The following is a 15127-nucleotide window of genomic DNA, read 5'->3' on the forward strand; positions in this document are numbered from 1 at the left end:
CTTCAAATTTTTCATATAGAGTTAAAAATTCAAATGACGTATTTAATGTAGCGGTCGAGGTTGTTTCATTTTTATATATTTCCCTGAAACTTATAAAGGCGGTTTTAGTGTATCCGATTTCGAAGTTGGCTTTGAAAGTTACTCATTCGAAATGGTGTATCCAATATAGCAGATATTTGTTTTAAAAAATTCTAATTATGAGTACTACAGAGATATCAGATAATAAAATTTTTTTGGAAATGTTGTTTTCGCAGTGTCAACCTTGTTTGCGGAAAGTTTAAGACATAAGGAACGGATTCCTGAAGCTGAATAAAATTATACAGCGCAAGAAGAATACGATGTATATATTTTATAAAAATGAACCAAGATTCCCAGATCAAATTTGAAGAACCACACAAATTTTCTATTGCAATCAAATAAAAAACCTTTAGACAAAAAGAAAAAGAAAAATGAGAAGGCAACCAATCAAATCATCTTCCTTAGATTGTTTTCTTTCTCCCTTATTTTCCATTATGTTCCATTGTGATTTGACAATAATAAACATAAAGAAAATTAAAGTAATAAAATAAGAAAAGGAAGGGGATTTGGTTTGTTGGCTGCTTATTTTCATTTCCTCTTTTGCCTTTTTTGTTACTTTTGTTTCGAGTTTTTTTTTTAATTGCAATAAGAATTTTTTGTGGTTGTCCAATTTTTTTTTTTGATTCTTGTCTTATTTCAAGAATTCTATAGATTGGCTGGATTGTTAAGTGTTAAATATGATTTTAATGCAATTTCAATGTCTTAAATATTTATTAAGATGGACATTTCATAGAAACATTTCACGAGTCTTTCCGGGTGGATTTTTTGTTATTGCCTACTTCAAATTATAGTTATGATAATGGACAATAGGATACAAAAACAAACTATTATTCTATAAATACATAAAGCAAGATGTCTAGATACTCAAAATATATTTCCTTCATTTCCATTTGATGCCTTGATTATTATTCACTGACTTTGGGATTACATTTGAGCTATCTTTGATTTGGACTAATAGCAAATATTTGGGACTCTTTAAAAGAATTCTTGAATAAAAAACCATAAATTATATTTTACAGGTGAACCTGCACCACGACCACGACTGGACCCTACGTTAGCACGGTTGCCAATGCGAGCGTGGCAGATGCGTAAGTGTATAATAATTTTTGAACTAAGAAAAACTTGCTGTGATAAAAAAAAATCAAAATCGTTGGCCCTTGAAGACTTCTAATACGAGGGGTGTTCAAAAAGTAAGTTTCTCTGCTCCAGGAAAAAAGCAAAACACAATTTTTAGGTTAAAGTAACATATTTATTTATTGTTTGACTTATAAACTATTTTTCTACATAGTCCCCTTGGACTTCAATACATTTTTTATATCTGTTCTCAAGCTTTGACAAACCTTGTTTATAAAAATCCTTGCCCTGTTTTTTAAAGAACAAACTTTACGGACAAACTTTACGGTAACCAAGATGATGTGTTATGATTGAAGTTCGACTGCTGTGACTGCGTCATCTGTAATGGCGGTTTTTGGCCTGCCTGCACGCTGCTCATCATGAACTTCTCCGAGCCGGTACTGATGAAAAAAATTTTTTCGGCAGCTAAGACCGGTTCCGCTCTTATCGGCATATCCTAAACTAAAACTATGTTCGGACCCAGCTCGCTAGATGGCGCTGGGGCAAAACGGCAGACTGAGGAAACTTACTTTTTGAACACCTCTCGTACAAGTTACGAATTTTACCTTAAAAAATACATATTCATGATAGCCTCCTCTAGGATTTCGTGTCTAACGTTCGATTTTTTTTTCATTTCTTTGAAAAATCGAGAAAAATTCTAAAAACATTCAATTTCATAATAACATGTTATTTGTAACAAATATGATTAATCCAGCTTACACTATTGGTGACATTAATTTGTCATAGCTCTCTATGAATATAATATACTGTTTGAGTCTTATACTTTCCTATAACGTATTCTGTTACAGAATACTTTTATAATCCATGCATCATATATAATCTCTAGGAATTATATATAATCATTGGAATCAAAAATAACTAATATTATTATTAAATTTTAAATCTATTTATAATATTAAAATCGTATTTTCTGAATTGAATATAATATTGAATTATTTTGAGGACTCATAAATTCTATTAAAAAACACATACCATTGTTCACACACTTTTTATTCGTTTAAGGCGTTTTCCATGAAAAAACGTGGATCAATCAATTTTTGACTTTAAAACCAAAATTTTATCAATTTAAAAAATTTTTTTAATTAAAAAAAAAATTTATTAACAAATTTCAAACATATATAATTTATTTATGCTATTATAAATAATTTATAAATCAATTACTTCAAATTTAATAATAGATTTTCTATAATAATTCTTTTTGCCTAAGAATTTAGGCAAATTCATAAACTTTAAGATACACCTCGCGGTTATATTAATATTATTAATAAAAATTAATAGTCTACAATTGCGATAATGTTTGCATTTTAAATAAAATTTCTAATTAATATATTAATTTCTTTTATCCCATACCCCTACCCCCTTTTTTAGAGTATTTATATTATAATAATATTTATATATTACACTCTTTCAGTATTTAAATTTTATTTTTAATTTATTTTAATTAATAAACAAATTCATTTAAAATTAATAAAATAAAACTAATTTAATTTTAAATTATTTTTTATTTTAAACAAAATAATAATTAATTAACTTGAATTTTTTTAAAATTATCTGTATTTATATTAAATTGTAATAATTTTACAAAGTTGGCTCAAGTAATGATTTCATTATTTTAATTATTATAAATTACTTCAAATACAGCATTTTTGCTTTGAAAGGTTTGTTGAAAGAAAATGTTGAAACTTGAATCACAATTTTCATTAGTAAATGTACTTTTTTCATAATATAGTTACAATAAAGATAGTAAAAATATGAAAAAAGGACAATAAATAGACTTTTATTATTAAAAATTTATTATAAATTTTACTTTATTCAATAATACGTTAAACAGATGTAAATCATTCGTACACAATTTGAAATAAATAAAGAAAACAATAATTAATTGTTTCAACAATCACATTAAGATTGTAGCAGAATTCGCTACTCGAAATCATTTAATATCATGCTTATTTCATGAAATACGATTTCTAAAATATTTATTGGATAAAATAATTGTTTAAACAAATCCAGTGTTGTAAAAAAATAATAAAAAATGGTTAGTACATTCTCTCTATCACGCAGTGAGAAAAATACTTGTATGTGTTCTATTTAATATGATTTTTCAAATTTTTTCGAAAGAGAAATGCTTGAACAAATAAAGAAAAAAAGAAGTGTATTGAAAAATAGAAGAAATGCATCAAAATTTTGTAACAATTCAACAAAAATGAGCATAGGATACGAATTTTAGAAAAAAGTGGATATCCTTGGCTCAATGTTGAGATATTTTGCAAATCGAAAGTGATTATTTGTTTAAATAATCGTCAAATGTGTTAACAAAATTATTCACTTTATAAAATTACAAGCCTTTACATTTAATTCAGAAAATACGGCCATGGCTTGCATTTAAAAAAAAATTGTTTTAATAAGCTCAATTCATTAACACAATTGTAAATTGCTTTAAAAAGCATGAGGGATATCCGAATTGCCTATTATTAATTATTTGGTTTCAAAAGGTGGGAGAATTTGTTAACAATAATACGTTCTCAAATCGCAAATCACCAATCTTTGCAGTTACGGTGTTTTGCAAAATTATACAATAAATATTGTTAATAGAAAAATGTGTTAAATTTAAAAACTTTTTTCGGAAACTTTAATGCAAAAATAGGATCCCCATTATTTGCAACATGCAGATCAGAACTTACTGTCACAAATTGTTCTTATATATTTATAACTATATGCTTAAAGAATTTTTAGAAGCATCTATTTAATATAGAACGAAAACCAGAATAAAAATTGATTTTTAGGACAGCGGTATAACACTCTACAGCAAAATTATTATTCACTAAATAATATTATTATTTTTCATCTATAATATTTAAATTTTTTAAAAATTAGACAGTTTTTGTCCTTGAAAACTATTTTATTTCTCTGAAAATTTGAGTATTTAATTTTTCCTTGAAGAATTATCTTCGTTGTTTAAAAATGTATCTGTTTGGTTGAAATTCGATCTATTCAAATTTAAACTTCAACTAATTTGTTCGAAATTCGTGTATTTTATTAAATTTCAGTATTTACCGTGCTTGAAAATCAATCTTCTTGGTTAAAGCTTCACCTTTTTAGTTTAAAAATTAACTATCCCAGCTTAAGTTTCATAATTTCAGATGCAAATACATAGTTTTTCTAGGAAATTCTACAATTAAATGCAAAGAATAATCATACCCGTTACTAATTCGCAACTAATTTGTAAACAAAAAGATGTATTTCCAACTGAATTTGTGAAAATGTAACTGCAATAGCTTATTTTTGGAAAAATATGAATCTTTAACCAAGAAGATGTATTTTTAAGCACGAACAAGACTCAATTTAAATAAAACACACAAAATTGGAATCAAATATTTGGCCTTCAGTCCTAAAAAGGCTAATTTTCAACCAAACAGTTACAAACATTACAAAAATGTAGTACATCGATTCTCAGACTAAGAAATTAATTTTTTAACCAATACGGACTTTCTTAGCAGTATACAATATGTATACAATATGCAACTAAGTTATAAATTTTTAAATCGAATGATTCGGTAACTGCAAGCATTATCTTACACACATACTAATATAAATAATATAAGTAGCGAACCTTTTAATGAATTAATGGCGTCCACGTAGACTCCATTCGACTGCAAGAAATCCGCTAATTCGTCAGGAGTTTTCAAAGAATCCTGAAAAAAGAAGTTTTTAATCAATTATTCTGGATTCGGGACTCCGAAAACTCTCAAAAGCAACAGCTCTTATGATATCTAAAATGAAATCTCAAAAGAGAATCCTGTTATTTTGGACTTTAACATGACCATAATTTGGATAATAAGAATTAAAAGCCACTTACCATAATGAAATCTGATGTACTCGTTGATTCGCAAAACACGAAAATACTGTCACTTTTCCAAATTCACTGCTTGACACGTCACCTACTTCCACGAAAACTAGAATGAAAATGAAAAAGTACGCCAAAATGACGCTGTCCTGTCTGCTACCTGCTACCCCTACCCCCTTCCACCATCACTCCACTTCTATCACACTGCACCGCGCAGTCTAGCTTCTGACTCCAACGGACAGACATTATGGCTCCATCGTAGTTAATATAGCAGTCGCTCCAGAGTTAGAGTTTAATTTTCGCTCCAAGAGATTTAGAGAGCTAGGCTCGACATTTTCCGCACAAATGTGCATCCTCTTTTAAAATGTTCTGAAATGTCATGTTATCTATATTTTTACCGATTATGTTCTAAATTTTATCAACCTTTTTTCTTTGTTTATTATGAAGAAAGTTGTGGGGTCTCTGATTTTAAATTTTTGGGTTCCATTGAAAAAACTCTTTAATAAAAATGCATATTGTATATTTTACAGCTGCAAATTCTCAGGCTTCAGTACTGCATATTACAACAGCATGGGACGGACGTACCGTGTACTTCGCTGATGTTGATGGCACCCCACGTAAGTATATTAAACTTTTTAAACTTAACAAATTTTTGAGACTTATAGAAATATCTGAATTTTATTTCCTAACCACCAATAAATTGCTTTTGCTAAACAGAGTGGGACCCTAAAGATCTTCCAAACAATTTTAGAATTTTAAGTTAAAAAGAGCATATTTCTATAGGAAAACTAAGTGAGAATTTTTTCCCCGAAAAAAATGTGGTAGCTTTCCCGGATTTCAAAATAAATACGAAAAACGAATTTCTTAAAAAACAAATTTGTCACGCTCAGTCACGAATCAAGGGAGGGGGGCATTTTTAAATTATTTTGTTTACATTTTTTGTATTTGATTTTCTGAATAAAGAACCTTTCGAGAATATTGTGAATATTGTGAATATTGTGGATCCTTTTTAAATTTGAAACACTGTTTCTGCACGTAATTTACGCGGTAACTCTGGAAAGTTTTTTTTTCAAAATTATTAATATTTTTTATTTCACAATGAAAAATTGCCCGCTTTTTTCGCAAAAGCGCATTTTTCACTACAAAGTGTTCCGAAAAAGTAAAAAAATTGAAATTTTGAAAAACCCTCCCAGAGTTACCTAAAAACATGGATTATCTAACGAAATAAGTTTGATTTTTTGAATTAAGATGATGCAGCAACGAGTTATCAGGGGCACCGAAATTCTACTTTTTTCCGAGACCCCCCAACGAGACCTAGAATATATACAGACTTAATATTCGTTAAAAAAATATTATTGAATAAGAATTTCTGAATTATATATTACAGGTTTCAATTTAGATGGATCAGCAATTGACCGCGAATTAGCACGGAAGATAATGTTAAAAAACCAGAGAGGTAAGTATAGAATAATTTTCTCAACTAAAACAAAATTGCTGTCATTTATAAAAATAAATGAATGAAAATCGTTCGCCCTTGGAGACCTGTGAAACAAATTTTAAATTTCAATATAAAAAATACATATGAACGAATAGCAATACCGGTGATCTGCTCTTCCAGGATTTCCTGTCTCGCCTGCGCTTTTTTCACTTCATTGAGAAATTTCAAAAAATTATAAAAATGTGCAAATTTATGATGAAATGTATTTTTTCACAAAGACAACTAATCCAGAATCTTTAATAAAATTTAGGAAGCACCAAAAAAAGACTGAATAAAAAATTTCGTGATAATCGCTCCCTTAGATATGCTTATCGAAAGTTATTTTAACATATCTTTGGACAATAGGGTGGTCCAAAAATGCATTAAACAATTTTATTTGATCATTCTTATGGATACACTCAGAAAATTTCTTTGAAATCACACAAAAATAAATGTTTATTTTTGTTTCGAAAAAAATAATAATCTTTTTCAGAATCCTCCATATTATTATATTGAATAATTATGAATTTCGCTAAGATAATCATAAAGTTCCTAACTAAAAAAAAAATTGGAATAAAAAAAAACTAATTACTCGATCGAAAAATGCCTGATTGCTGCATTTGGTTATTAAATTTGTTTACAATATAAATAATTATAATCTTAAGAGAATATTTTTTCATATAATATTGTTTCCATTGAAATTTCTTGCAATATAACTTAAAGACGTATAATTGTGGAAAATCGTAGAGTACATTTTTTAACAAATCATTGGTTTAAAGAAAAAAATTTTGTTTATTCTATAATAGAACATCATTAAACAATGTTACTCTATGCAACTTAGGCAATTTCAACAATTTTCCTGTTATTGACGAGCACCGCGAACGTCAAACCGAAAAATGGCAATTTTTTCGTCATATTTTCAAAAAAATGAAAAACTAATTCCAAAATCAGGCTGAACAACTCTCTGAGATATCTCATTAGCTTTTTTCAAATCGGTAAATATTTGTGGGCTGTACGTTATTTTAAACCAAAAAAGAAATTTTTTCCCACTATGCGGCTGTCCGATGGTTGGGCCGACCTTGGGCCCACCGTCAATTCGCAACTGGGTTTCAGACGGAAATTTAAATACAAAATTTTTCAATGAGAACAATTTATCTTTGATTTTTAAAAACTCAACTACTTGTTTAAAAGCTGTACGACTATCTTAAATATTGTAAAGAAAAAGGCCAGTATCAGTATTAAGAATTAAACACTGATTTATTTCTATTTGTTCTAACAGAATATGAGCAACACATGCTACACATCTCAGGCGGTACATCTAAGATGCGAAATCCAGATGGTAAGTTATTATTTTTAATTATGTAAGTCGTTACAGGTACGTTATGAAAAAAAGTTAATTCAAGTTCCATAAAAGCTGCTTTAAATTTAGACACTTCCTTCTATTTTTGAAATTAAAGTAAATAATGCAAAAACTAATTAAACAATTTATTTTGAAATTCTTATAAACTAAAAAATTGAAAAACTGCTGGTCTTATTTTTTTACCATCATATAAATAAGAAAATATTCATAAAAATACTATTTATTGAAAAATTATTTTTATTTACTTAATTATGAATTTTTATTTTGCAAATACATCTCTTTTAGTGAATATCTTATTTTTCTTTAAATGCAAGTAAAAGTTAAAATCTTGTTGTGTCTAAATATCAGCAATTGCATTTTATGTTCAGTATTAAACTTTTTTGAGTGAGTGGTGTAAAATTGAACTCCGTTGTTAAAAATTTATTTTATTTTGTTAAAAATTCATACTCTGAGGCTCAATATTATTCTTTTTTGTTTATAAGTTCTGTTTGGTTCAACATTTTAATTTGTTGCTAAACGATTCTTTTTTTATACCAAATTTCTAAGTTAAAAATTCTTCTTATTTGGTTACAAATTAAACCATTTAATTAAATCGATGTGTTTCTTTTGCTAAATGTACAATTGGTTCTTTTGATAAGTTTTCGGAATTGAGGTCATTGACTAAAAAGAACAAATCTTGATCGTCAAAATTAGAAATGGCAACGTTTCGAACCTGGTGTGGTTCCTTTTGAAGCTTAAATCCAAAAATTATTTTATTACCATAAATAGAGTTAGGCATTTAAGAAAAACATTAAAATAATTAAGAAAACGAACAATTGAGTGACAGAATTAACATAGCAAAGTATTTTTATAAAACAACGGCGAAGTGAAATTATTACCTGAAAACGTTTGATTAAGTATCTTGGTAGTTGAAAGGAGAAAATGAAATAAAATATTGATCTTCAATTTTGGAGTCAAACTTATTATCCATCGATTGTCTTGGCCTTCATTTGTTTTAATAAAATAAAGTAAGTCTAATATTTTTATTCTACATTAGTGTTGTAAATAACACTAATATCGACTATAAAAAAATGAAAACACAAAGTTAGGAAGGAAAGCAAGGAAATAAAAAATTTTTTTGGGGTTATGTGGTCAATAAGAAAATAGATTATAATGACATTTATATGGAACTTACCAAAAAAAAGAAATAATATGAACCTGCAATGATGGATTTACAAGGGTGAAACAAAAAAGGTTTACTTTAAAAGGTTTGAATCCAAAATTGGAGAACAATATTTTATTTCATTTTCTCCTTTCAACTACCAAGATACTTAATCAAACGTTTTCAGGTAATAATTTTACTTCACCGTTGTTTTATAAGAATACTTTGCTATGTTAATTCTGTCACTCAATTTTTTGTTTTCTTAATTACTTTGATGTTTTTCTTAAATGTCCAACTCTATTTGTGGTAATGAAATAATTTTTGAATTTAGGCTTGAAAAGGAACCACATCAGGTTCGAAACGTTGCCATTTCTAATTTTGACGATCCAGATTTGTTCTTTTTATTCACTGACCTCAATTCCTAAAATTTATCTAAATAATTTAAGAGGTTAAGAGAATTTTTAAAAATTTAACATTTAGCTTAAAAATTCAACATTTTCTTTAAAAACTCATTTTGTTGAAAAATGATCATTTGTTTGTTTGTATTTAAAATATTAAATTTTCAACGTTTCATATTTAATTTATTATGGTAGATGTACATAAATTTTGCAGTCTACCTTCTCAATAGTGCCGCGATAGGGATTGTAGGGGAATAACGTTCTTTGGAACTTGGTTTTTCCACCACTGTCACGTCCTCGAACGCACACGAATTTTATAAACCTTTTCACAATATTAGCCCGATGCATCGCACATCAGTGTGTATTTACACGGAGAGAATTTAGATAAAATCGTCGCTCTAGTGGGGAGAGAGTCGCTGTAATTCGGTTTGATGTACCTTCCGCACCAGATTCAGAGCACTTGTTACCCGGAACTTACGCAGGTCAGCCTTTTCGAAATGTAGGTGCTATATTTTCCTAAACTGCGCAAGCGCGAAAATATACTGGCTGCGACACGTTTACAAAACGGCTCGCCTATAATCTTGGTTAAACGGTTCGTCCTATTAGGGGTAATGGTTCTCTCGAATTAGCAGAGCCATTCTACTAAACAGAAGTGGCGCTGTTTACTGTAAAATTAGAGCGACAATTTTAATTCTTGGGTGAGCGACTCTACAAAATTTCTCTCCGTGTAGGAGTTGTTATTTTACTATCCGGAGGGATGTCGTAGTTCAAATGAATTCAATAGATGGCGTTCCGATCAGGTAATCTGTTTTTTCTTTCTTCTGTATTGCAAAAATACAAAAATTCAATAAAAACTTGATAGTTTTTATTAATAAAAAAGGAAAAACATAGTATTTAGTAGCAAAAAGAGCAGCTGTAATTAGTAATCCAAAAAAATTCATAAAAACATGAAATTTAATATTAGGAAGATTAAATATAACGATAAGGAAAATGAGTATTTTAAAAAAAGTTTAAATTGTATTCACGTTTTTCCATTGTTTATTTTGCTAATTTAATTGAAGAATTTTGTAATTCAAACTGAAATTCAAATTTTCATTATTTTATAAATTTTTGTTAATTTAAAAAAGTAATTTTTACTTTATCTAAATAAGCTTCTAGTGGTTTTTTGAGTAGAAATAGTACTTTGAAAAGGAACTATTTATAAAGAACATAATTTTTTTCACATTTTTCAATATGAATTTACCTTTTTTTTTCTCAAAAATGCAACTGCTTGCGGTTAAAATCTGAACTCATTAAAAAAATTCTTTTTTGTTGTTGGATTCATCTCTTTTTAAACATTAACTAGAAGGTTGATAATCAATTTTTCACCTAATTTTTAAAATAAAAATGTAACTATTTCATTAGAAAATTTAACTAATTAGGTTTAAAAATTGACCTTATCTGGTTCGAAATTCAGCATTTCGTTGACAATTCACGTAAGTTTTAAAAAAATCGACATTTGTATAGAAAATGAGTTTTTCTTTTAAAGTTAATCAATCCCCTTATTCAAAAATTATTTATAGTTGAAAATGCAAGTATTACAGTTAAATATTATTTATTTTCGTTGAAAATTCATCTTCTAGGATATCAATAAATTTACTTGCTTAAAAAGAAACTTGTTTGTTGAAAATTATTTTTTCTTTAAATTAAAGATTCATAATTTCGGTTAAAAATGCATTTCTTTGGTGAAAAAATGAGCTATTTGATTCGAACTTGTTTTTCCTTTAGATGAAAGGGAGTTTTTACCGTAAATTTAATTATTTAGTCGAACATTCATGCAATTTATCGATAATTCTTATTTTTTGTACAAAATTAATCTTACTGGTTGACAATTCAACTTTTTGTGAGTATAAAATTTAGCTATGACAGTTAAAGATTTATCATTTTAGTCGATTGATCAGTTTAGATGAAAATAATATTTTTTCAGCTGAAAATTTTACCGTTCCACTTTGCGTTGAAAATTTATCCTTTCTAATTCCAGATTCAACAATTTGAATGCAAATTTTCCTTTTCTAATTAAAAAGTAATTTATTTTGTTAAATTGTAAATTTTATTTTACACAATTTTACATGCTTTTCGCATAGAAATCACTTTCAAAAGGATATTTACCGTTTTTGCCAATACACAACAATGCATAAACCGGCCCATTGGGCAAAAAATTTGGCGACGTCTTTACGACATCATTACGACATTTTTACGACAACTTTTCGACGTCCTATGTCCATGTCGTTAAGGTATCTTTACGATATCGTAAATGAGTCGTATGATCTAACGATGTCTTTACAATATTGCAAAGACACCGAAACGATTTGGACATAAGATGTCGTAAAGTTGTCGTAAAGATGTCGTAACGATGTCGTGAAGACGCCGCCAAATTTTATGCCCACTGGGGGTCTACCTGATAAAAGGCCCATCTATTGGTGCTGGCATAAATGCCTCGTTCAGGATTAAAAGTGTAAATTCGTATAACCATCGAGCGGAATTATTGAGGAAGTCTAATAAGAACTTTGATCGAGTAGGGGAAATCGCAGGAGTGGGCGTAGAACCCTAAGACTGATGAGTATTAACGGCACTATTGAGAGCGGCACTATTTAGAGGACGTACTCTATTCTAATAAATTATTCCCCTGTTATTGTAAAATTTTACCCTATTTTTCTTGTATTGAGAGAATTTAAGACTGTAGAATGCGTTCTCTGTTGAAAGTTGCTTGTCCAAAGTTTAAAATAATTTAATATGCCAATCTACAAAAATTTCAATAATAGTTATTTTTTCTCATGAAATTAGGTCCATCTGAAGACTTAGATGAAGACACTATAGAAATCAGATTGCAGGATGGATATTGCTACCATGGATGGATCATTTATAAGCATCAAAAAATACCTCCCTGGATGCTTACAAGACAAAACCTACAAACTGTTGAACACCGTAATAATAATTTTTTGGCTTTCATACTAAAAGGGGAGTTACATGGGCATGCAAATATGAATTTTAACCAATATGTTCATCGTAAGCGTGCGACTGAAAGAATTAGCGCTCGTATACGTATGGGAAAAGATTGGTATTATAAAGCATCATCTTTCGAAAGATATCCTGTCGAGACTAAATATCATGATGCCCACCTGGGATTTGGTACAAAGTATTATCCAAATACCGACAGCATATATATTAGTGTTCCAGAAGGAAGGAAAAACGTTGTCTATAAATCTCAAATAAAAGCTTCACGTGAACAGCTGAAACAGTTTCATTAGACGACTATGCTGGAAACATTACCTGTACTCTAATATTCTTAGCGATTATTTGATACGTCCATCTTGAAATGTAGATGTGCAATAATAAATAAAACGTGTTGCTCATATAACTAACTGCATTTTTATTTTGTTATTCAATATGGAAAATTGAAGCAATTTGTTTATTATGATGCAAAAAATAATTAAATAATTTATTTTTAAATACCTCAAACCTAAAAAAATGAAGAACTCCTGGGCTTAGTTTTTTTACCATCATATAAATAAGAAAATATTCATAAAAATACTATCAAAATATTGTTTTGTTTAAATATTAACAATTGCTATATCGATTGTAAAAAAACGAAAACACAAAGGTAGGAAGGAATGCAAGGATATAAAAATGTTTTTTGGGGTTATGTGGTCAATTGGGACCTGTATCACCCATCAGTGTGCATTTACACGGAGAGAATTTAAATAAAACCGTCGCGCTAGTGGTGAGAGAGTCGCTGTAATACGGTTTAGTGTGGCTTTCGCTTCAGATTCAGGGCACTTGTTACCCGGAACTTACGCAGATCAGCCATCAGTGTGTATTTACACGGAGAGAATTTATATAAAATCGTCGCGCTAGTGGTGAGAGAGTCGCTGTCCTTCGGTTTGGTGTGGCTTCCGCTCCAGATTCAGGGCACTTGTTACCCGGAACTTACGCAGATCAGCCTTTTTGAAATGCGGGTGTTATATGGCAACGTTTCGAACCGGATGTGGTTCCTTTTCAAGCCTAAAATCAAAAATTATTTCATTAACATAAATAGAGTTAGACATTTAAGAAAAACATCAAAATAATTCAGAAGAAGATGATTCTTTCACACGTTTGTGCACAGACCTTTTAAAATTAAAGATCAAATCATCGATAACTGTCGTTTGGTGATTGGGAATTCTCTTTTGTTAAATTCTTTAGGGCAACAGAAAAATATAATAATGCTAAGTAAATTTTCGCTGCTTTGTATATTAGGTCAGAGTGGAAATGATCAAAATAGTCGAATCGTGGGAGCCGGGAAAAATAAATTGTGGCGTGCAATCCGAAAAAGTACATTTTTTGTTTGACTAATATCTTCTGTATTCTTTTCAAATTCGAAATTTTGAATATTTGCAAATTCCGAAAAATTTCCCTATTATTTCGAAAATTAATGCAAATTTTTTCTATGTATAGTTTTTTTGTTATGGTAATAATAGAAAATTATGAATTAAATCAAATTTTTTGGTTAACTTGTAATGTTTCGCAAATGGTAAAAATAACATATTTTTTTTAGATTGAGTGTTATGCACACATTTTCAAAAAGTTACACAAGTCGACCCTGAAATTTGTTATGCTGCAATAAAAAAAAGTTATTATTTTGTTTCTTCCAAAGAAATTTTGTTTAGTGTTAGAAAGTTGTCAAAATCGCTAAAAAAAGGTAAAATTTACAATTTTTGAAGTTTGAAACATCACTAAAATTTTTGTGTCGAGAATCAAAATAATAGCATGTTTCTTTGATTCAAGCTGTAAAACTTCAGGTTTTAAATATTTAGCTTTTTGTTAAATGTCTGCATAGGACTCAATAAAGAAAAACATGTTATTGGGCTATTTTCCAAAAATCTTAAATTTACCAAAAAAATTTTGTATATATAATTTTTAATTATTACTCAATTATTTTTAGTTATTATTTTGGAAGATTTAAGAAGGAAATACCTATCCTATCAATAAATAATCAATAGCATTTTTTAAATTCGTTGATGTTACATTTTACAATGGAAACAATAACGACGAGCACTAAAAAATAAATTATTTACAGTAAATCTATGACACTATTTCGGGTAGACAAGCGTTGTTTATCAATTCATTGTTTACCCTTTATCGTTTATTAAAAAATCACTCCTATAAAGGACGATTATTAATGAATATACAGTTATTTTTAAGGTAAACATCTTTTGTCAATTCGTTTTTGATCTTAGCTTGTGCTGTTTGTTAAAAGAATTTATTTTCATTTTTAACATTACATTCGCGTAATTTTTTATGTACTTTTTATTTCAAATTCTTATATCAGTTAAAGTGAATTTTGTTTGTTTATTAATTTCAATTTTTCAGTTAAAGTGAATTTTTGTTTTGTGAATGTTTGTTTTTTTTAAATTAAATTTTGTTTCCAGTTCGAATTTTATTATGAGTTACAATGAAGCCCTTATCACGTTTCTTAGCATCGTCTGCTACAAGATCCTTTCAGGCAGTATTTCTCCATAATTTTTAAAATGTCCTCCTATTCCATACATGATTCTGGGTAAACACTCCAGATGGCAGAAACGTTTAATTCTAGCATCAGTTCTTTGAGTGTAGCGGTAGCTGGGCCAATATATTTAATAAGAAATAATAATAACTACGATAACTTCCATTATATAAG

At 28.7% G+C, this 15127-nt stretch overlaps 1 protein-coding gene across 1 annotated transcript; it reads left to right on the plus strand.

The window, feature by feature from the left end:
- The first annotated feature begins 263 nt into the window (after positions 1–263).
- Positions 264–12719, plus strand: LOC117181043. Its single transcript, XM_033373610.1, has 6 exons — positions 264–340; positions 1098–1166; positions 5587–5673; positions 6444–6512; positions 7813–7872; positions 12256–12719. The coding sequence occupies exons 2-6, from the start codon at positions 1148–1150 to the stop codon at positions 12717–12719; spliced, it is 699 nt and encodes a 232-aa protein (XP_033229501.1). The 5' UTR covers positions 264–340; positions 1098–1147.
- The last annotated feature ends 2408 nt before the right edge of the window (positions 12720–15127 follow it).

This window comes from Belonocnema kinseyi, chromosome 10, assembly GCF_010883055.1.
Source record: "Belonocnema kinseyi isolate 2016_QV_RU_SX_M_011 chromosome 10, B_treatae_v1, whole genome shotgun sequence".
NCBI lineage: Eukaryota > Metazoa > Arthropoda > Insecta > Hymenoptera > Cynipidae > Belonocnema > Belonocnema kinseyi.